Below are 21,449 nucleotides of genomic sequence, written 5' to 3'. Positions count from 1 at the left end.
GCATCACCAACAGCAGGGCATTTATTTAGCTCATTTCTGTCTATGAGACATAAGCTGTAGGAGCACCACAGAGAAACCCTTCTGCCCTGGCACCACCAACCAGGGCAAGTCTTTGCCAGTAAATGGAACACTGAAGGCTGAGGCAGCAGATAAGGCATTGGGAAGGACCACCACCTAAACGCCTTCCTAACAGCCGGCTGTGATCTGTTCACAGTTGCTTTCCATGTGTTTCATTCTCTTACTGTACATCGTTTAGAGACTGACAGCATCCTACAAGAAAGCAAGGAGGTATCATGGTCCGAGGTGATGATATAAGCTAAAACCCAAGTAAGGGAAAGCAATAAAGCACTGAAAACACCAAGTTACAGCTGTCAGTCCATTGCTGAAGGTAGAGGAGCAAGGAAAAGCACCAGCTTTCCTCTTGAAAGCTGTTGTGAGGCAGCACTCGGTGTACTGCATGGCTCTGGCTGCTGAATAGCAGCTCACGTGGGGGGCAGAGGGTTAATCTGAATCACCAAGGTGATTATGTAGCTGTAGAACTGGGTTAGAGGATGGGTCGCAAACCTCAGCAGCCTGGCAGATTACAGAGAGAGAAAAACAGACATCTCCAGAGATGTAACAGAATGGAAAGAAATTGCTTACAGGAGTACAAAGGCATCTAATTAGAATGGAACAGAAGATAATAAGATACAGAGGAATTTTGGCAGAGTGTATAAGAGAATAGCTCCTGACAGAGAATATTATTAAGCAGAGGTAGAAATGCTCAAAAGGGGGAGGGTAGAAGGAGCCCAGCTAGTTGGAATATGGAAAAGCAGACTACACAAAACATCAGAGAGTATCCAACCAGAAACTGGAACTCCATGGAGTTTAACAGCTCTTTCCCATCTAAAACTGATCAGCTAAGCTTGAAGAGAGAAGAGTCACAGTTATACGCCCTCACAGCTGCTTTTCCTATGGTCCTTAATGTCGTTATTGCTGTTTTCTTACGCAGCAACCGAGCTTTGGAATCATGGCTGCAGTTTCCAATGAGCCTAAAAGCAGCTTGGAGAGCATTGCGCATAGGGAAGAAAAAGGCAGTGCTGCCTGGGAGCTGTACTTGAGACGGAGAAGCCTCATCCAGCAGTTCCTGCACTCCAGCCTGAGCCTCCGCTACCTGCAGAAGCAGCAGGACAAGGTTCACATTCTGAAGAGGTGTTCCTTTTACTTGGCTATTGAGCCCAAATACATCAACATGACAGACCTGACCCATGGGACGCATCGCACCGAGATCCTGCAGCTCATAGACCACCAGCGGCTCCAGAGGATGCGGAAGATGGGAAAAATCCAGACCCAAATCCAGCTGTTGCTCCTAACGGAGCTGTTGGAACAACTGCAACAAGGTTGGGAGGAGCTGAACTTCTATGTAGAGTTCTGTGACATGAAAACTTTCTTTTCCCAGTGGGACGCGATCAGGCAGAAACTGTCCAAGCTCACTGGGTTTATGGAAACTCTCCTCTCCTTGGAGTTCCCAGGGAAGATGTGTGTCAAGCACAGGCTGGTGTCCCATGCGGACCTCATGGGTACCAGACCCCCCAGCATCAGCCTTTCCCTCTATACCAAGATGCCAGTGGTTTTCGATCGCAAAGAGTCTTTTGCGCTCAAGAACTGGGCCAGGCTCAAGTGGTTTACTGAGAATCAAGAGTCACACCTGGACCAGTGCGAGCTGAGCTTTAAGCTACTGACAGTCGGGTTGGAAGTGGGATTCGGCAGGACCCACCAAGTCAGCTCCAACTCCCGCATAGTGCAGAACCTGAAGCCTGGCAGATCGTACGAGTTCACCATTAGAAGGTCACCCAAACAGACCCTTGTCCTTGAGGAGTGGCGCGACACCATCATTCTGACAACGTGTACTGCTGAAGACGTGCAGAGCAGCGCTTGCACCCCAAAAGGATGAGGTGACACACAAGAACGTGCTTCTCGTTTTATACATGTGAAACCATATGAATGAGAACTATTAAAGGCAAACCTTGTTTTTAAGTGTTAGGAGTAAACTCGACCTCATTCTTGTTTTCAATGACAATTTTAGAAGCATCTTCCCCAAATCCTTCCATGTTCCAACCTTCTCACATCCTTTGGCAGCATTCAGGACCCAACACTTCCCCCTGCCAGAACTCACAGGTGGGAGCACTAAGAAGTGGGCAGACACCTTTGAATTAGATGATCTTTAAGGTGCCTTCCAACCCAAACCATTCTATGATCCTATGCAAAGCACAGGACAAGGAAGCATCTCCATCATCCACGGCTTGCCATCCACTGGAAGATGCCCAGTGCCAGCTCTTGAAACAATGCTTTGTTTCCCCCTGCTTCCCCTCCTCTAAAACACCTGAACTGAGCCCTAAGCTCTCAAATCACTCCCCTTGACTTATCTCCATCTCTGGTTCCTCTCACCCTCTACACACTGACATGTATTGCAGTTAATGCAGTACCATTTGGTTCAGTCCAGACAGCAGTCCCCACACAGATTCCAGTCAAACCATCACAGAAACAGAGCTTTTCATAATAAAATTTATTCTTTAAATAAATCTAAATCATTTTTACAATTATGGCTTAAATATCAAAAAAAAAAAAAAAAAAAACCAAAAACAAACCAGGAATGTTTGAGGTTCATTCTTATAAACAGTAGAAGCAGGTAAAAAAATCTGTATCCAAAACATCATTTGAGGTTTGCTGCAAGTCACAGACGTACAAAAGATAAAAGCCTGCCCCATCTAAAGTTCCTCAATTTTACACTTCATGACACTTAATATTTCATTTCTATTTAAAAAAACCCAACAATTTATTGCAGTAAATTGATTGTCCTACACACATCAGTTCAATCCCTCAGGAACAGTCCTAGGGACCTCTCCTTTGCCAGCCAAGGAGAGGTTTCCCTGCTCTGGATGGCTGTGGGGTCACCGCCAGCCCAAGGAGGATGGCTACAACCCCATGGACCACCCCAGGCTGATGGCTGGCACATTGCTTCCTGCTTGCACAGGCTCCCCTGGCTCAGCTCAGGCCCGAGCTCTAACTAGTGCCAAGGAAAGGAAGTTTTCCTGTTGGATGAATCCACATTTGTGTCCTGCAACAAGGTTCTTTTGTCTGTGACCTGCAGAAAACAGAGCCTGGGGTTGGATAGGTACCCTGTGCCGCCAGTGGATTCTATTGGAATTACCAAGGGTTTGGTAATTGAAGAACGTGTACTTGAACAGAAAACTCTTTCAGGAGTACATTCCAAGCTCTGTGTGCAAATGAAACTGGACTGCTTGGAACTCTCTTGTCTCTGTTCATGTCAATGATTCTCTGTCCATGAGCACAAGGACAAGGACACGATATAAAGCTGTCATTAACAGTCTATAGAAAGGTGGATTAATTGCACTTCCAGCTATCCCTGACTCCTGCAGCTGCAGGACCAGCTCTACAGGTACCTGCTCACAGCCCAAGCAGCCCAAGAGTCCAGCCCAGCTCGGGTGGACTAGGGCAGTGTTTTCCAAGCAATGCCTATAAAATGCATGCTCAGAGGGAAAAAGAAGACTTATATTGTCCTGCAACACAGAGGTGACCAAGCAAAGCATCTCAGGACCCTTCAAGGAGTAGCAGTAAACACTTTTTCACCACTGAGGGCAAGGGAGATGCTTTGTGAGGTCTCTTTCCTGGTCTATACAAACACATGGGCAAACCCCACACAACAGCACTGGACTAAGCCACCACTCTTGGGGTGAGTTTGTGTTATATGTAATGGAATAACCAGCAAAAACCACCAGGGAGGAGCCTCCACACTTACATTAGATCAGGAAAATGGGACCCTCTGGTTCTAAAGAGACCAAGGTGACTTTGTCAGAACAATGCTGGGACCATGCTCAAGTATTTAGCCCGACAATTTCAGCATCTTCTGCAATCCTCCGCATCACCTTGGAGATGATTGCATTTCAGTAGTCCACAACGAGATTCCCATGCAAGCTTACTTTGGAATTGTAAAAACCAGGCTGGCACAGAAGAAGATCCCAACCAAGATGACTTCAAAGAGGAACAATGAACTTTGCATCTTCCCAGCTTTCATCGAGCATCTTTAGAACCAGCAGGAGATACTTCCTATGGGCTTTTGTCCCTCATGGAATCACCAGCCATATGCCTATCATTATGCTTCAATAAGACAAGAGCAAGCCTGGGTGGGCTCTAGTGTTCAGATCAAGCCCACCAGATGCACAAGTGCAGGAAGGCAGTTTAAAATAAGAGAACAACAGAATTTCTCCATAGTTCTTGAGTCAAGCCTAACACAGTCATGAGAAGAAACACAGCGTTCAAGAAGGACTTTTCCAGACCCAACGCTTCCTTATTGCACATTCCTCCACACTGGAAAGAGCCACGCTGCATTTTCGGTTGCACGCACAGGACAGAATTCATCCCGGCTGTGGTGCTGTGAAGTCCTGGGGACCCCTCACTTGCACCAAGGAGGACTCAGCTCCCAGCACAGTATATACTTGGTCTAAAACCACCGTGATTGCACCTTGGCTCCATCCCACATCCAGAGACAGCCACGTGCATGGTCCTGGGGAGAGCTGAGGCAGGCACTTCATACATTCAGGACTGAAATGAGATCTGAACTACCGTGCTTCAAAAAGCAGCTCCGTGATTCAGCAGAGAGCTCTACCCCGGTGTCAGCCACACGTCACCGGGCGACAGCAGCCTGCCCTAGTGAATCACAGCGTCCAGCTCACAGCAGGTTGGCCGCTCAAAAACAAAAGTACATGATACACAGGTAAGCTGTGGGCACATGGATCCGTTCTCCATCACTACGCTTAAAAACTCAGGCCGTAAAACTGTGAAACGAATTCACAGAGTTAAAAGTCAATAAATTAGAAGCAGCTTTAAAAAACCATGGGGCAGGAAAAGGGGGGGCTCCCCCAGGAGGAGATCCCAAATGGAACCCAGGAGAGAGTAAAATACGCTTACAAATGCCAGCATTTCCTGGAAGAAGTGGTCCTTGCTTTTCATTCACGTTACACTGCTGAGGACGACCTCCTTTGTACAAAGAAGAAGTAAATCTATTTACAAAACCAACTCTGCCTTGGCTCTGTGGTATTTACACGGTCAGAGAACAGCGTTTGAGCTACACAAAGAGCGGAACATGGTTCTCTCTTTGCTTTCTTCCTTCACTTAAAAACAACGATTAAACAAAACACATTGGTTTTCTGCTTTGAGAAACGAGAAGCCTTAAAAATCCCCTGGCCTTGGTTTTCAAAGGAGTGGGAGCACTCCGAAGCTTTGGTCCCCTATGGCAAACAGCAGATTGCTGCGTGGCTCCATTGCACACAGGAATTCCACCCTCAGCAAATGGATTGAGTATTTGGTCCCCAAAGCTGGCAGGTAGGATGGAGGCTCCGCTGAGCATCTTCTGGTTAAAAACCAGCATCACCATCGATCAAGTCACATCCCCATCCATCCGTTTCCAATGTTTTTTGGTTTGCTAGAGCTGAAAGTTCCTATCCAAGGTTGCACTGATTTAAACACCCCAAGATGCCAAAGCACGCACTGAAGCGGAGCTGTGGCTGCGCAGGAAACGTCCTGCACATGGCATCTGGCTCCATGGGTGATTCAATAATGGCAAGACTCCGTCCTTCCCAAGGCACACGTAACGCAGTTCAGGTAGAGAGGGAAGAGCTTGTGGAGGTACAGCCCATCCTCACCGGTGGAAGGCTGAAGTCTTCCAGACTAAGACCTCATGGCCTGCAGTGTAGCAGTTTTGCTGCCTGTAATGCTGGAGCAGTCTCCTCCACAAAGGGTTGCACTCCAGGAGGTACCGGTTCCCTGGTGGCACAAAGAGGGGGGGACAGCAGGTTAAGGGCCAGAAGAGGCTTGAACAACATCACCCACCAGCCACGGAAACTCCTGTCTGACCCTTCCAGCCTAACAGTGCTGGGTAACTCATAGGGACATCTCCTTGAGCCAGAGCTCTGCGAGATCCCGGCTCCCTTTTCCGAGCTGTCATGTCTGTGAGCAGCTTCCCTGCACATCGCAGCCTACTCGTGATTAGAAGGAAACTAAGCAGCCAAATTCTGTTAGGAGATTGCTCCAGCCTGCAAGTGACAGAAACCATGTGGTCCCAACCAGAGGGTGAGAAAAAACAATAGTACACATTGCGTACGAGCCGTGCATGCTCTCCACTTTCCAGATTGCCCAGGCACACCAGTTTCAAACCCATAGACATCTAAAAGAATAAAGCAAGACCATCACTTGTACTAGTCTGGACCTCCACCCCTTTACCATAAAATGGTTTGGGATGGAAAGGACCTGAAGATCCTCCAGTTCCAGCCCCCTGCCCTGGGCAGCGATGTCTCACACTAGCCCCCTGTTTCCCTGCAGGCCTGCGCTCACTTCCAGGAGACCCACCTAAAATGCAGAGTCCTTCCTGAGCTCGCGTGATGCCGACATTGACCTGGTTTGGGTCAGTCACAAACCCCAGGTACTTCTTCTGCCAGCTCTTGGTGGGCTTCCTGTCAATCTCTGCCCGGGGACAGGAGCGTACAGTCGACATGATCACGTATCTCCACTCGCTTCCTAGAAAGCGGAATTGAACCATGGGTTTGGAGAAGGAAGCATCTAGCCACCCCTCCACCCTACAAGACACTTGGGTCTCTACAGTGAGACCCACAAAACTGCTGCCAGCACTTGGGTTTCTCCAGCTTTGGAGGCCAGCAAACTCCTGATGGTTGCTCTCCACAGAGCATGTGTTTTGGCAGCTCTTTAACACCCCGTCAGGCATCCTCCACCTTCGCATCTTCATCAGTCTCACCCTGTTTGAGCACTCCGAAGTCTTCCAAAGGATTTGTTAGAATCACAAATTTTGCAGATATCTGGCCCAGGGATGCTTCCTCCATGGCTGAAATGACCCTGGTGTCAGATTTGCCCAAAGACTCTTTCTGTGGGGTGTTTCTTCAGTCCTCAGGAAGGCAGGAGAGAACAGAACCAACCCTCCCCTCTCCTGCCAGCCTCACCTTGACTCTTCATGATGGTGCAGACGGTCACACCACGGATCATCATCTTCTGCAGGCTCTTGTTGATCTCGGACACCTGAGCGTTGTAGGGGCTCAGGATGGCGATGCTCTCCGGCCGGATGGTGCCATCTAGTGTCAGCTGCTTCGCTATCCTCACCTGGGGAGACCAGGGTCTTCCTCACCTGGGAGCGGTGGCCAGAGGGACCCAGCGTTCCAGCACCCTGACCCCAGAGCAGCGATGGTGCCTGGCTGTGCTGCTGCCCCTGCTCTGCGTCACCCTTCCCTATATCTGCCTCTGGGCAGGGGCATCCTGGTGTGCTCCAGACCCGAGAAGACACCAGGCAGACACTGCACCCCATTGATCTCTATCCTGTAAGGCTACTCATTGTCCCTTCATGATCCCAGCGCAACAACCCCTGCTTTTGCATCTCCAGCAGTGCCCCAGGACCCTCCTCACCGCCTGCTCCACTTCTTCCAGGTTTGCTTTAGAGTTCTCATTTCCTTCCTCAGTAGAAATCATGAGGCTCTGCTCCTTGCCCTCCACGTGCCCGAAGATGATGGGGCAGCAGCTGTTATCCTTGTGGTAGAAGACGCTGGGCTTACAGAAGAGCTGGGGGTACGTTTTCAGCCGCATGTCATAAAACTCCTTTGATGGGAACTTGCAAATGCTTTTGTGCTGGTAGAGAAAAGAGGAGAAACCAAGGTGAACAAACCCCAAGGAGCTCCTCAACCTGTAGTATCTTTCTGGGCAGGTTGTGCCTGCGATGCCGTTGTGCTGAAGCTGGCAAGAAGGAAATGCACTGGAGGAACTCACCATGCGGTACTGCATGTCCAGCATGTATGCCTGAGTGCGGTAGCGCTCAAAAAGAGATGTCTCCATGCCAAGGGTCTTGCAGAAGTCATTGTTGACCACAGGGCGCAGTTGCTTGTGATCCCCAAGCAAAACAACCTGGGAAGAAGAGTGGACACCTCAGGTATGAGGGTGGAGGCACCGCTGAAGGCAACCAGCTCTTTGAAAGGCTGCTTGTACACAGACATTTGTTGCTACCTATTTATGTTATGGTTACAGCAACCTCAAGCAAAGACTGTGTTGTGCATTACATACAGATCCTGATCTGGATAATGCAGAGTCTTGTTCCCATCTGACAGGAGAATGACATCATCTAGTAAGCCCACTGAGATCTGCTCTATGCTTCTTGTCATGTTAATACTTTGTACATAGAATCATAGAAGAGTTAGGGTTGGAAATGACCCCAAGATCATCCAGTTCCAACCCCCCTGCCACAGGCAGGGACACCTCAAACTAAACCATGTCACCAAGGCTCCATCCAACCTGGCCTTGAACACCGCCAGGGATGGAGCATTCACAACTTCCTTGGGCAACCCATTCCAGTGCGTGAGGACATTTTTTGGTAGGAGTGATATCCACCCTGTAAAGAAGCACCAGGCTGAAACATTGATAAACCATCACAGATGCTACCTTAAAACCTGAGAGAACTTGGAAGAGCAGCATGATAAGAGGTGAAAGAAATGCAGGAGTTTGAGAGCCCTGAGCGGCTCCTCCTAAAGGCACATCTTTGGAAGGGACTTACCTTCTCAGCATGGCGGTGGCTGACCAAGGGGATGAGGGTCTCGGGCTCCGTGGACATGGCACACTCATCGATGATTATCTGCTTGACATTGAGCTGCTCCAGGGAGGGGGCAGATGCGGCAGAGCACGTGCACAGGATGACGTCGTGTCGTTTCAGTTCATACGCACGAGCAGTCGACAACAGGATTTTGTACCTGGTGGTTGATGCACAAGACACCAGGTTAATGCATAAGGAACACACCTGAAGGTTCCTCTTGCAGGAACCAGGCAGAGGCTATGCTTTCCTAAATGATTATGGCTCCATCTCCTTCCCTGGAATGAGCTGGTGCATCCAGAAAAGGGTTTTGGATGGATGCTGTAGGAAACCTACTTGGGCTTATGGCGGAGGATGCACGTGTTACAAACACATAACAGGACTTTTGGTCCAGGTGAACAACAGCATCAGAGCAGAAGTGTCCTTGGCTTCCATAAACCAGGACAAACCCACTGAGTTTCCCCCAGTCTATGAGTTTGTGTCAGCTGAGCCTTAGCAGGTACAGCCCAAACCTCCTCTCACAGGGGCAAGAGATGGCTGCACCGCGCTCCTCCAGGCAGTGCTTGAGGGGTGGGACATGGCCAAGGTCAGCCACCTCTCACCAGGGTCTCTACTCACTTCTTTGTTTCGTCTTCTGTTATCTGCTCTCCTTTCTTCATGCGGCAGTCGAAGTTGTAGATCTCCCGCCAGTGAGGGTTGGGCGGCCGGCGGATGCGGTGGTGCAGGATTATTTCACTGAATAAAGAGCCAGTATATAAATAACTTCCCCCAACGCAGACCCAAGTGATCTCTACACTGAAGCGACCTCACCCGCTATGTAGAGAAACCCCATTAGCTAAAGCTGTCACAGCCAGACTGTTCCATCTCTACAGACCGCACAGTTCACCCTTGAGGACACAACATGCAACCACTTTTCTGCAGCAGTTGCAAGGAGGAATGAAGATCTAAGGCAGAAGCTCTTCCCTGTGAGGGTGCTGAGGCACTGGCACAGGGTGCCCAGAGAAGCTGTGGCTGCCCCATCCCTGGCAGTGTTCAAGGCCAGGTTGGACACAGGGGCTTGGAGCAAGCTGCTCTAGTGGAAGGTGTCCCTGCCTGTGGCAGGGGTTGGAGCTGGGTGAACTTTAAGGTCCCTTCAACACAAACCAGTCTGGGAGGCTTTGATTCTATGAACTCAGAGACTTTTAGAGCCATTCAAAACTAAAAGATGAAAACTCTAGGATCTTTTCAACAACCTGGCCTTCCTGACCAGGTCCTACATTAGACTATCCACCTTCAACATGGAAAAACTAATTACAAAGCAGGTTAATAATGCTGCTCCACAGTAGGAAACCACATTTGTTCTGGCTTGTTGAGCTTTACCAGTGCAGAACACATCCCTCCCCAGCACCCTCAGAGCCTGCAGGGCCACGAGGTCCTACCTGAGCTCGTATTTTGGTTTTGCATCCCGCAGGGCTCTGCGGTAGAGGTGCCGATTGCTCCCTGGGTATGGGTATTCCATCGCCTCAATGGCCTCCCCATAGACCCTCAGCGGTTTCAGGCTCTTCATCTTCAGCAGCATTTCTGGGGAGAGAGACCAGGTCTGCTCAGACAGCACCAGGCACTGGTGATGCTCAGAAAGCTCATGGCCGGTGAGGTGGCCTCTTCTCCCCACCCATCACTCATCAACCCCACCTTCTCTGGTCCTCACCCTGCAGCGAGGGGTCTTCTGTAAGGACCAGCCCTGCTTTCTATCCCCCTACCCCTGCTCACAGCCACATGTTCTCCTTCCCACCAGTACAAGCCACTTGAGGAGCTTAAAACCAATAGTTACCGGCAACAACATCAACAGACTTGTTGGATGGGCCACAGTACAAGATGCACTTTCTCCCCTTGGCCATTTCTTCATCAGAAGATAGTATTTTCTCTTTCTCAACGCTATCCTCATTCAGCTTATGGAACCAGTAGACAATATGAGTTCCAACAACGGTTTTCCCTGTGCCTACAAAAACAAGGAGGTTGTGAGAACACTTTAACCATGACACCCATGCTCTAGATCAGCATCTGGATGATCAGCCATGAAATAAAACCAAGAACTGAGGGGTCTGCCTTGAACAGCTCTGGGAAATGCCAACCCACACTACCTCCTCCTGTAGCCAAGGGTCCTATGGAAAGCAACAGATGAACCTGTCTCTCATAACAACATACTTGTGCTGTCCCTCCAGCCTTACCTGGTGGGCCTTGGATGAGCGTGAAGGACTTCCTCAGAGCATTCAGAATAGCCTGGTTCTGACTCTCGTTCAGCTTCCTCTCGCTGCCAGGGAGGTCAAAGGATCTTCGCTGCAGGATTTTGGACGTTGTCACTGTTGCAGCAAAGAGCCAAGAAAACAAGTTTAGAGAGGGTTACTGGAGACACACGAGGGATTCAACAGGGGGATGCAACAGGTACCGAGTGTGCCCCATTTACAAGACCACCTAAAAGGAATCCTTGCCAAGATGTTCTGCCCATGAGCCTTCCCTGTGAGCCCTGGGGATTAAAACATCACCCGTGCTGCTCTCCGCAGGGCATTCCCTATTACCTTCACTCTGCCAGGCCAGCAGCTCCTCTCCTCCCCTTGCCAGGGAAACCTCTTGGTCTGGGAGTGGAACCCCAATGGCAATGACCCCCAGAAGCTGGCCAGAAGCAAGCAGCCACAAGGTAAGAAAAGTGAATATTTGCACCTACCTCTTTTAGGAGGTTCGTGGCCAAGGGCGATGCTTTTCGCGAGCTCAGAGGCATAGTTGAGCTTCCAGATTGCCTTCTCTTTCCGTCTGACAGACAGGGCAAAACAAGAATGAACGGAAAGTTGCACAAACTACTAACAACTAACATACAGCTTGGTACAACTGTCCTGTTTATCCTTTTCTCTCTGCTATGGTGTTGCATTAAATCCTTCCTTAAAGAACTTAAACCAAACCAACTGGTACTCTGCTCTTTTGCATCTGGGACTATTTCTCAACTGTCTGAACAGCTGGGCTTGTAAAGATGTTGAGAACAAGGAGCACAACTTCCGTCCCGGCTCCATTTTATTGTGGCCCACCCCATTTTATTGGATTAGCTTCCAATTCTTTCCTAAAGTTCCCACTACAAAAGGAAACACATTCTGGTCTGATAAAGGCAGAGCAGTCACGGGCGCGTACAGCCCATGCTGTGTGCAGAGAAGGGAGAACTAGACATCAACTTGGCTTTAACAAGAGCAGATCTCGCTTCACAGCAACAACAAAGCGGAATGATTGGGAAGTCAGGGAGCGCTTCTAAGCAAACCCTGATCCAGTGTTTCCCACTGCATTTTACGACATACGCTGCAGCAATCCAGTAACACCAGAAACAGATACCTGGGGAAATCTCCCCTATCTCCCCATTCTCAAGGTCAACCAGAAGAGCAAGTGGCCATCTGGATTTGTCAGGGGACCAGCCACAACGGCAAGCAAAGCCTTTGTCTGGATGCAGCTAAGGAGTCCCACAGGAAGCCGCTGCTCTGCATGGACGTGTTCACCAGAGCACAACCACTAAGCACACTTACACGTCTGGCAGCATCTTTGGGATGAGCTCCACCGTGAACCTGGCAGAGGCTTCCAAGATTTCCACCGGGATGTTCTCCATAGACATATAGTGGATGTAAAAGTTCATAGTATGCTGGCTCGACCTGTCCGACTTCTCCTCGTCGCTGAACTCTTCGGTCACCCCATGAGCCACCCAGGTGTAGGTATCTGGATCAACCACAAGTTTGCTCTCTGCCCTGCCCTTGTTAAGAAAAGTCAGATTCTGGAGGCTGTGGCTAAGGCTCTCCTCATCTCTTTGAAGCTTCAGCCCACCCAAGCGAATGCACAAGTAACAGTGGCTGAAGTCCACTTCGATGGAGCACTCCTCCAAACACATTTTGTTGAGCAGGAAGCTCCCCTGCAGCTGTCCTTTGCTCGTCCTTTGCTCTGCCCAGGTTATTTTGACATCATGGAGGACAATGGAGTCGTTTTCAGCCACGGCACACGAAGCAGACTCCATGGCACTCATCAGCATCCACACCTTGTTATACTCTGCTGCGTTCTTGTACTTGTCTTTGGACGGCAGCGTGGCGTAGGCAGAGAAGCAATTGATCGGCTTCTCCGTGTGCTGCAGGCAGACATCGAACCCCGGCGTCACGCACCACAACTGCACAAAGGGCACCAGGAAGCCCCGGTAGACATCAGTGGTGAGCTGGAACTGCAGCGTGTCACCAGCTTTCAGCTCCAGGGAGAGCTCCATGTAGTGCAAGCACCGGCTCTTCTGTACCGAGCCCATGACCCTCTGGCACAGGTCCTTGCTCTTCTGAAGGAGGGAGGCAGCCTTCCCAAAATCCTCACTCCTGATGGCTGCAAGCACCTCTTGCCAAGTCTGGGTGCCCAAGAGGGTGACACTGCAGTTGAGGAGGGGTCCTTCCCGCAGGCTGTGCTCCTTCATCTTCTCCGCAGAGTACACCCTCCTCTTCCACGTCAGCCTGATGCTGTTCTGCTGCTGCATGAACATGGGCTGCTCTATCAGCTGAAGAGACCTGTAGTTAATGATCTGCGGGTCTGGGAGACTCTCTTTGTTCAGTGGAAACAGGACTTTAAAGTATTTGTTCACCCCTTCGACATCCACCACGAAGGCCACTTTCTGCAGGACCTGAGCCTTCAGCTGGGTGCTCATCTGAAGGCAGCGGGCTCTCTTCTCATACATCACTGCCTGGGAATTCTTCCTGTTGAAGTCATGACAGAGAAACTCAATGTCGTCCGAAGAATAGACGATGGGCTTATTGCCGAGCACAGAGTGAAGGTGCCGCTGGATCACGACATCCACGTACCGACGGATGGGAGAGGAAGCCCACGTGTACGAGTCCACGTGCAGGGAGTAATGGCCCGCTTTTGACTGCACAGTGGAGTTGGAGCGACTGAAATAGGAGCGGCTGAGCAGCCTCCTGAACTCCAGGGCCACCGGGGCCAGCTCTGGGTGGATGTCATCAGTAGCAATGAGGTCCAGCATCTTCTGGAAGTCACAGACAGTGGCGGCTGACTTCAGGTGCTCCCAGATGGGGACCAGGAGGCTGAACTCCATGTTTCTACAGGACTCTTGGGCAGGAGCCACCTCTCCCAGGTGGTGCGAGAGGTGAATGGACAAAGGGAGCATGTGGCTGTACTTGTTTTTCATGTGTATTAGCTGCTGAGGGTTTGGCTCACACTGACACCGGAGAGGAGTGATACTTCTGGTGTCCTCCTGGCTGGTGAGGAACTCAGCCACAAAACTGTTGAACATGATCATTAACTCCTCTATCATCTGATGGGATCCCCTGTTCCCTGGGGAGCTTTCCTCGTCCAGCCGGTCATAGAAACAGTCCTCCTGCAGCCGAAACTTCCGATGGATCCTGGAGAAGTGATAAGCCACCGCTATGCAGTCCTCCAGGGTATCGAAAGAGAGGGCCCCTGCTGGTCCCTTGTAGTGGTCTTTAATGAAGAGCTCTGCCTCTTCATAGGACAGCTGCTTGTCAGAGCGGATCACAGAGAGGGCGAAGACTTCCTTTAGCATCTCATCAGTCCCCTTTTCTATGGTGACAAACAAGGAGATCACCCGACGATCCTTCTGCGGCAGGAGGCTGCAGACGTCTTGGCTAATGTGGGGTGGGAACATGCACAGAGGCTCCTGGTTGGGAGCGTAGTAGGTGATCCCCCGCTTCTTTGCTTCCAGGTCCAAGGCACTGCCTTTGGGAATGACGCCAGCTACATCTGCAATGTGGATCCCAATCTCGTAGTGATGCCCAAGATCCCTGACACTGACAGCGTCATCCAAATCCTTGGCACCTTCAGGGTCAACGGTGAAGGTCAGGTAACTCCGGCAGTCCTTCAGACTTTCCTTGCTGAAGCTCAGTTTGCTGCTGGAGAGGTATCTGCCTGCCTCCTTGGTGACGGCAGCTGGGTATTTCTTCTCCAGACCATACTCTAAGCCGAGGATCTTTAAGCCTTCTTCCAAAGTCAGTGCTGCATGCATAATCTCTGTTATTATCCCCAAAGGGTAGTAAAACCCTTCCCGCCAAGAGATAACCTGGACACAGAACAGCTGGCACCTCCTCATCTCCTGGCTGATCTTCTCGCAGCTGACCACTCTGTACTTCCCATTGACAAGCCTGCGGATGGGAATGACGTTGGGTTTCTCCTTCAGCCCTGGGACGAATATCTTGGTGACCGTGGGATCGATGGGTATCATCACCCGGGGATCAAATTCATCCATCATGCAGATGAAGGTGCGTTCCCTGTCCCCGCGCTTTAGGATGCCCACCACCTTCCCCTGCGGACGGTGGCTGCCGCTGTCGGATGTGCTCTGCAGGATTTCCACCAGCACCTCATCCCCGGTGAAAGCAGTTCCACAGTGAACCCTGCCTTTGATCTGAATGGTCATGGCAGGGGAGTCGTTGAGGGTGAAGGCAGAAGCTCTGTCAAACCCTTCTTTGATCAGCTCGCACCTCTTGTACATTTTGGGGTGCATGTGCAGGTACTCCTGCATCACCTGAGAAGAGAAGCTGACGTATTCCTGCCTGTCTTCCCACAGGCTGGAAGAGTCAGACTTCACATTCAGCAGCCCTTCTTCAGACACCGTCACCAGCACGTTCTTGCTCTCATCCAAGAGCTCCTGGAGGATGGGATCATCGGGATTCACGCTCTCAGCCTCAGAGCTCCAGGAATCGGTGTCGCTGTCATCCTCATCCCCCTCCGGGCTCCTCCTGCTCCAGCTGTCCTTGTCGCACGCAGCCTGTTTGATCTGGGCCATTGTCAGGTCCTCTGGGAAGATGCTCCCCTTCTCAATGCACTCCTGGATGAAGCGCTTCCAGATCTTGCTGCACTGGCCATGGGAGCACAAGGCCACCGCGTCCCCCACCGCAACAACCAGCGACTGTGCCCGGGTCATGATTGTGTTGAGCACTCTGGCTTCGTTGAAGAACTCGAGGTGGTGGGAGGCCAAGAAGCGCAGGCTGTTGCTGGTGTGCACCGTGCTGATGATGATGACCCGGAACTCCCGCCCTGCACCGGAGGGGACAAGGGAGAAGTCACTCATGGGACCCCAATAGAGAAGATCCTGCCTATCTATGCTGTGTTATGTGGCCGTGGGCTGATGTAACCTCGCTTGACTGAGTCATGGGAGTGACCTGATGTGATCAAGCAGCTCTTGGGGATCATGAGGGCCTCCAGGCATGAACCAGGTTGGACACCATGAGACCACCACCACCCGCATGCCTGGAGATGGGAGAAAGGCACTGGGGCAGCCCATGGAGCAGCCCAGCGTGCTCAGTGCCACCAGCAGCCCCCACCAGCCCCTCCTCACAAGCACAGGGTTTTATGTGAGTCCCAGGTTCCTCAGGGCACCGAGGGGAACAAGAGCAGTGACAAGAACCCCTCTCCCCTCAAGGACAAATAACAAACAGCAAGAGGCACCCTGGTGATTTCAGAGCTGGGAAGAGGCTGCAAAGAGAGGGGGTGGAGGTCAGAAACACACCCCAGGGGTTGGTTATTCTCACCACGAGGAGTCCTGGCTGCACAATAAAGAGATAATGATAATAAATCCATGGATGAATCATAAACTAAATCCTTGAGGACAAACCGAGCCCTGTCCCTCTCCCCTCATCAGAGCAGCAGACTCCTCCTTCAGTGAGCTGGTCTGGGATTTCTGCTGTGACCGGTACCCACAGCCCATCCTGGTTTCAATTCCCTTCCCTCATCAGCCTCTCCCACTGAGGCTTCACATGATTCACACATGCTCAAGTCCCTGGGATCTCACTTAGGGGGTTTTCACCCTCCCACAAAGCAAAGACTGTGTATTTGAGAGGAGCTGACAGTTGGGTGCAGATTGACTTCAGTGGGAAACCTTATTCACTAAGGAAAAGGCGAAATCAAAGAATTCCCAACCAGAAGGGGATGGAAATCAGCCAAAGGATTTCCAGGCACTCCCTCCTAATCCTCATTCCCTGGGCTGTGGTGGTGGCAGAGCCACAGGGAGAGGAGCTCTGCCTCAAAGCACCACACGCAGCCTCCCAGGGAGGTATTTTGCCATGGGGTCAGCCTGCATTTTCCATTTTAGTGAGGACAACATGAAGATACTGGAAAGACCTCTGCTAATGACCCAGCGTCCCTTCGCTCCATCCATGACACAGCGGCTGTAGCTGCTACAGACTCTCCTGTCCCCCAGCACGACTGCAAAAGAGCCCACAGGAGAGCTCAAACGCAGCCAGGCCTGACCAGCTGCTGCCCAAGACACAAACCTGGCAGGTTTTCATAGTTTTCTACCACCACATCTTGTAGCTGCTTTTTCCTCAGCTCTTGTCTTGTTGCAGAAACCTGGTAAGAAAGAAAGAGGTGCAACTGAACACAGTTCCAGCTCAGAAATGTCCCCCCCAGCACCAAGGTCCCGCACCCTTCTCAGCTGCAGGTTGCCCAAGAAAGTTACTCAACAACAGCCACACGTCCTGGGCTGTCACCAGTGCCCATAGGCTGCTCCATAGTTAACCTGCCCAGAAGATCATAGAATCATAGAATAGTCAGGGTTGGAAAGGACCCCAAGATCATCCAGTTCCAACCCGCCTGCCATGGGCAGGGACACCTCACACTAAACCATGCCCCCCAAGGCTCTGTTCAACCTGGCCTTGAACACCGCCAGGGATTCAGCATTCACAGCTTCCCTGGGCAACCCATTCCAGTGCCTCAGCACCCTTACAGTAAAGAACTTCTTCCTTCGGAGCAATCCCAAGATGCTGAAAGAAACCTTCAACTAAACCATGCCACCATGAGGCACCCCTGCTCTGACCACCCATGACACACGATCCAAATGAGGAGCACCACAAAAAGCCACTGATGGCATTGCAAGACCCCAGCTTCCTCGTTTTTACTAGCACAAGCGATGGGTTTATAATAAATAGAGTCCAGCATTCACCAGGGAGTGTTCATAGCATGGTCACCAGTGCATGTGCAGCCCCTTCAAGTGGGGAACGTGTGGTTCTCCTCCATACCTGCATCCCATGGGAGACCACACAGATGCTCTTCAGATCTCGGACACCCCACTCATCTGGCCACCTCTGATAGATCTGCTTCACCTGCTCAATCACTTGTATTATCTCGGAGGTGTTGTGCCAGGAAATCATGGACAGATCCCTCTCAGCCACACCAGACACATGGCAAAACATGAGCGGGTATATTTCAGGATGGGGTGGGATGTCTCCACTGGCTATGATAGCATTGCCTTTGCCAATGTAGAAGTGCTTGGAAACAAACTCAATGATGCCTGCAGTGGAACGATAATTCGCATTGAAGATGATCCTGCTCTTCATGGCAACCTCATGCTTCTCTCTCTGGTAGAACTGGAAGAGTCGGTTTAACAGAGTGTGATCAGCAGATTGTCCCCCTCCAACAGAGAACAGCTTTGGGGTGATCTGCATGTGGTCCCCAGCAAGGACAATCCGGGTCTCAAAAGTGGCATAGGAGAGTGGAACCAAAGCTTCACACTCCAGCATCTGAGCAGCCTCGTCAATCATGATGTGGGTGAAGTAGCCTGGGGGAACCTTCAAGTTCTTGGATAACATGGAGGTGGTAATAATGATGTGGTGCCTGTCGATCTCTGCCTGCGTGGGGTGCCGGAAGGAGCGCTGGTCTGGAGAGAGGCAGCAGTACATCTGTGTGATGGGGTCCGTCAGGCTGATGGGACGGTCAGTGGATATAATCCTCAAGGGAACAGCCCACGGATGTCCGTTGGTCACGTAGTTATGGAAGTACTCCCGGATGTAGATGTCAGCAGCACTGGAGGGGAACAAAAGGGGAAACCACCAAGGGCTTGTAAGTGCTATTTGCAAATGCTGTGACCATCATCCCAATGTGCTAACTCATCATTCACCAACACACACCCAAACTCTCCCCAAATTTGGCTCACAATATTCTCATCCCAGGAGATATTCACATATGCATGGAGAAGGTGCTGTTTATGCAGCCACCAGTTCCAAGCCTATTTTGAGTATGGTTTAAACCAGAAGCTGACTGTTCAGACTAGGGCATCTTTTGATGTGATGTGCTCCACAAAACCTATTGCCCTGCTGCTCTCCAGGGCCAGGTCACACAGAGCTCTCCTCTGACAGCCCAGGAGGGTGATACAGGATCTGCAGAAGAAGCTTCAGTGTGAGCAGACAGCGTGAAAGAGGCTAAGATTAGCAGCCACCCATCTATTATACATTACAAGCGAAGGCGGTACGAGCCTGCAGGATCAGATGTGGACACACTTTGAGCATAACTGCCCTAATTTTAAGAGTCTTGCCCTGCTTTCTCCGAGGGCAGAGTCAATGGCAGGCACACCGGATCTGCGTTTCCTCTTCCCCAAAGTCTCCCTGGAAAAGTCAAAAACTGGCGTGTGCACAGAGCACAACAGTCTCCAAGGGCAAGCAGAGCACCATGTTATCCCAGCAAGGTCAGCCAACAGCTTCCTACTCCTGCCAGTGCACAGCAAAGGCTAGAAAGAGCTGTCTCTCTATCCCCATTTTATAATGAGGCAGGAACATGTTGTCTCTTCCACAAAGGCTTCCACCCATGCCAGGCTTCTTCCTAGCAGGAAGTGCTACAGCAGTTTAAGACATGTTCAATCAAAATGAACTTATTTAAACAAGTAATTGAAACAAATACTAAGGAAAGGGCAGCTTGGCTCCATCTCATCCACCCTGGCTCCCTCTCATCCCACCAGGCAAGCAACAGACCAGCTCGCTTGGACCTGGCTCACAGCTCTGGTTGCCTCTTCCCTCATCCCTGCTAACCTGTTAGTGTGAGTGCAGATCAGCACCCGTGTGTTAGGCCGCCTGAGGATCTCAATGGTGGCCATGGCCAAGGTGAACGTCTTCCCTGTGCCGAAAGGCCCATAGATGAGCAGAGGTGGGACCTGCCGGCTGCTGACTGTCTGGCCAGTGATCAAGGAGATGGCGAGTTTCTGCTTGCTGTTCCCTTTCTGTGGTGACCCAAGAGAGTAGGGGATAGTGCAACTGGCGACATCAGGTAGAACCAGCTTCTCATCCAGCAGATGGTCCACAGCCTGGTGCCACTGCCGGAACAGCAGCTGGTCGATTTGGAACTGGATTTCCACTTTGTGGGACGTGTTTGCCTGGAAGTTCAGCTCTGAGCAGCATCTCTCTGGTATCTGCAGCCAGATGGTCTTCTCCGTGGTGGCTTTGTGCTCCACATTAACCTCGTAAACCCGATTGTCTACAGGTGGGTCAAGTGCCAGCAAAGCAGTGGGCACAGACCTGCTCAGCAGATACCCCTCGTCCGTGTCCGGCGAGAGGTTGTAAGGGGTAGGCACTTCAGCAAACAGCTCACCAGAGAGGGCAAACTTCATCCCCATTGAGAGGCTCTGCAGCATGGGGGTCAGCGAGATGACAACCCGCAGGTTGAGTCTGAAAGGAGGAAACACCCGCATGAACAGCAGAGAACCAGCCCATAAGCCCAGTAACCACCCTCCCCACTGCAGAGAGGGGATTGCACCTGCACCCAGAGGGGGTCTGCTGGCCCCATGGCACACAGAGACAGAAGCTCTGCTTGGAACTAATCTATGGCCGCAGGACAAGACCCAGCCCTTCTCCTGCTATCACTACCCAACAAGCCATCTTTCTTGGCAGGTTTCCACTTTCCTGGGAAGGCGCCTCAGGACCCAACCCAGAAGAGAAGAGACTTCAGTAGCAGCACAGCCCCAAGGGTTAGCAATGGGCCTTTGGTCCACAGCCACAAGGAACCCCTTCGGATCCAAACCTGGCACTTACTTGGCAATCAGAGCTTGCTCAGCTTCTTCCTCGCGGAAAAGGAAGTTGTGCATCCTCTCCCGATAGCTGAGTCGGGTGATGGGAACGTTTGCACCACCCTCCCTTTGGTATTCCAGCGCCAGAGCAGGAGGCTTGTACTTGGCCAGCAGAACCACATCTTCAGTGGTCCTCGCCACGCTGGGAATGATGATGCGGTTGCCTCTATCCCATCGCACGAGGTTGACGACGCGGCTGCTCTCCCTGCTGCTGGGGACGTGCTGGGGGGCATCCCGCCGGCCCACCTTCACCTTCACCTTCTGTATGAGCACAGGGCGTCTGCCAAAGTCAAACACCACCCACTGCTCGAAGACGCCCAGCGTGCAGCTCTCCATGCAGACCTCCACCAGCGCCGTGGGTGGCGAGGTGGGCAGCGTGGCCACGTGCTCCCCACGGATGTAGTGCAGGCCCCGGCAAAGCCCATTCCCAGAGAGGTAGAAGCTGACTCCAGGTTCTCGCTTCAGTAGTGCCACGTGCTGCAGAGGCATCTGCCAGGCGAGGAGAAGACAGGGATGCGGTGAGGGCAGCCCATGGGAGAAGCCCAGCGGCTGGTGAGGTTCTCCTACTGGAAACTGCTGCTGTGCTGGACCTGAAATACTCCTTAAAGGAGCTTTTTCCTTGTGCAACCCCACAGCAATTATTTTGAGGTCTTAAAGGACCTCAGCTTTCAGTCCTATAGCAATTGAGCCAGTCTGCTGCAAAGAGGAAGCGTTGGGGTTGGAGAGGAGAGTTAGAGCCAGGCTCTTGCCCTCAACACCCACAATATCCAGGGCAGGAAAGGAGCTGAACCTTGTTACTTGTAATGACACATGGGAGGTGATGACAGCAGCCACGAGGTGAGACAGGAGGCACGGTGGCTGCATCCCTCACACACGGCCCCACCTCAGGCACCACCAGAGCCTGATCTGAGCCCGCATCCCCATCACACATCCTCATTTGGACAGCCCCAAATCCCAATCCCAGTGCCCCTTCCAGAAACA

At 51.4% G+C, this 21,449-nt stretch overlaps 1 protein-coding gene across 3 annotated transcripts in view; it reads right to left on the bottom strand.

The window, feature by feature from the left end:
* Nucleotides 1-1,959: 1,959 nt before the first annotated feature.
* Nucleotides 1,960-21,449, bottom strand: part of HELZ2 (helicase with zinc finger 2) — a 30,272-nt gene continuing 10,782 nt past the window's right edge. For all 3 annotated transcript variants that reach the window (XM_080627619.1, XM_080627620.1, XM_080627618.1), the window contains exons 5-20: nucleotides 20,434-20,957; nucleotides 19,438-20,070; nucleotides 17,656-18,439; nucleotides 16,912-16,987; nucleotides 12,175-15,676; nucleotides 11,337-11,422; nucleotides 10,843-10,974; nucleotides 10,446-10,613; nucleotides 10,054-10,195; nucleotides 9,254-9,370; nucleotides 8,603-8,795; nucleotides 7,825-7,959; nucleotides 7,468-7,686; nucleotides 7,011-7,167; nucleotides 6,406-6,573; nucleotides 1,960-5,823 (exon numbers count right to left, since the gene is read on the bottom strand). In XM_080627619.1, the coding sequence (XP_080483745.1) occupies nucleotides 5,699-5,823; nucleotides 6,406-6,573; nucleotides 7,011-7,167; nucleotides 7,468-7,686; nucleotides 7,825-7,959; nucleotides 8,603-8,795; nucleotides 9,254-9,370; nucleotides 10,054-10,195; nucleotides 10,446-10,613; nucleotides 10,843-10,974; nucleotides 11,337-11,422; nucleotides 12,175-15,676; nucleotides 16,912-16,987; nucleotides 17,656-18,439; nucleotides 19,438-20,070; nucleotides 20,434-20,957 (7,161 nt within the window). In that variant the 3' untranslated portion in view covers nucleotides 1,960-5,698. The remainder of the gene's footprint in view (nucleotides 5,824-6,405; nucleotides 6,574-7,010; nucleotides 7,168-7,467; nucleotides 7,687-7,824; nucleotides 7,960-8,602; nucleotides 8,796-9,253; nucleotides 9,371-10,053; nucleotides 10,196-10,445; nucleotides 10,614-10,842; nucleotides 10,975-11,336; nucleotides 11,423-12,174; nucleotides 15,677-16,911; nucleotides 16,988-17,655; nucleotides 18,440-19,437; nucleotides 20,071-20,433; nucleotides 20,958-21,449) is intronic.

This window comes from Psittacula echo (assembly GCF_963264785.1).
Source record: "Psittacula echo genome assembly, chromosome: 12".
In the NCBI taxonomy this organism is placed as follows: domain Eukaryota; kingdom Metazoa; phylum Chordata; class Aves; order Psittaciformes; family Psittacidae; genus Psittacula; species Psittacula echo.
The sequence above is the reverse complement of the archived record's forward strand: the minus strand, read 5'-3'. Positions and strand labels throughout refer to the sequence as shown.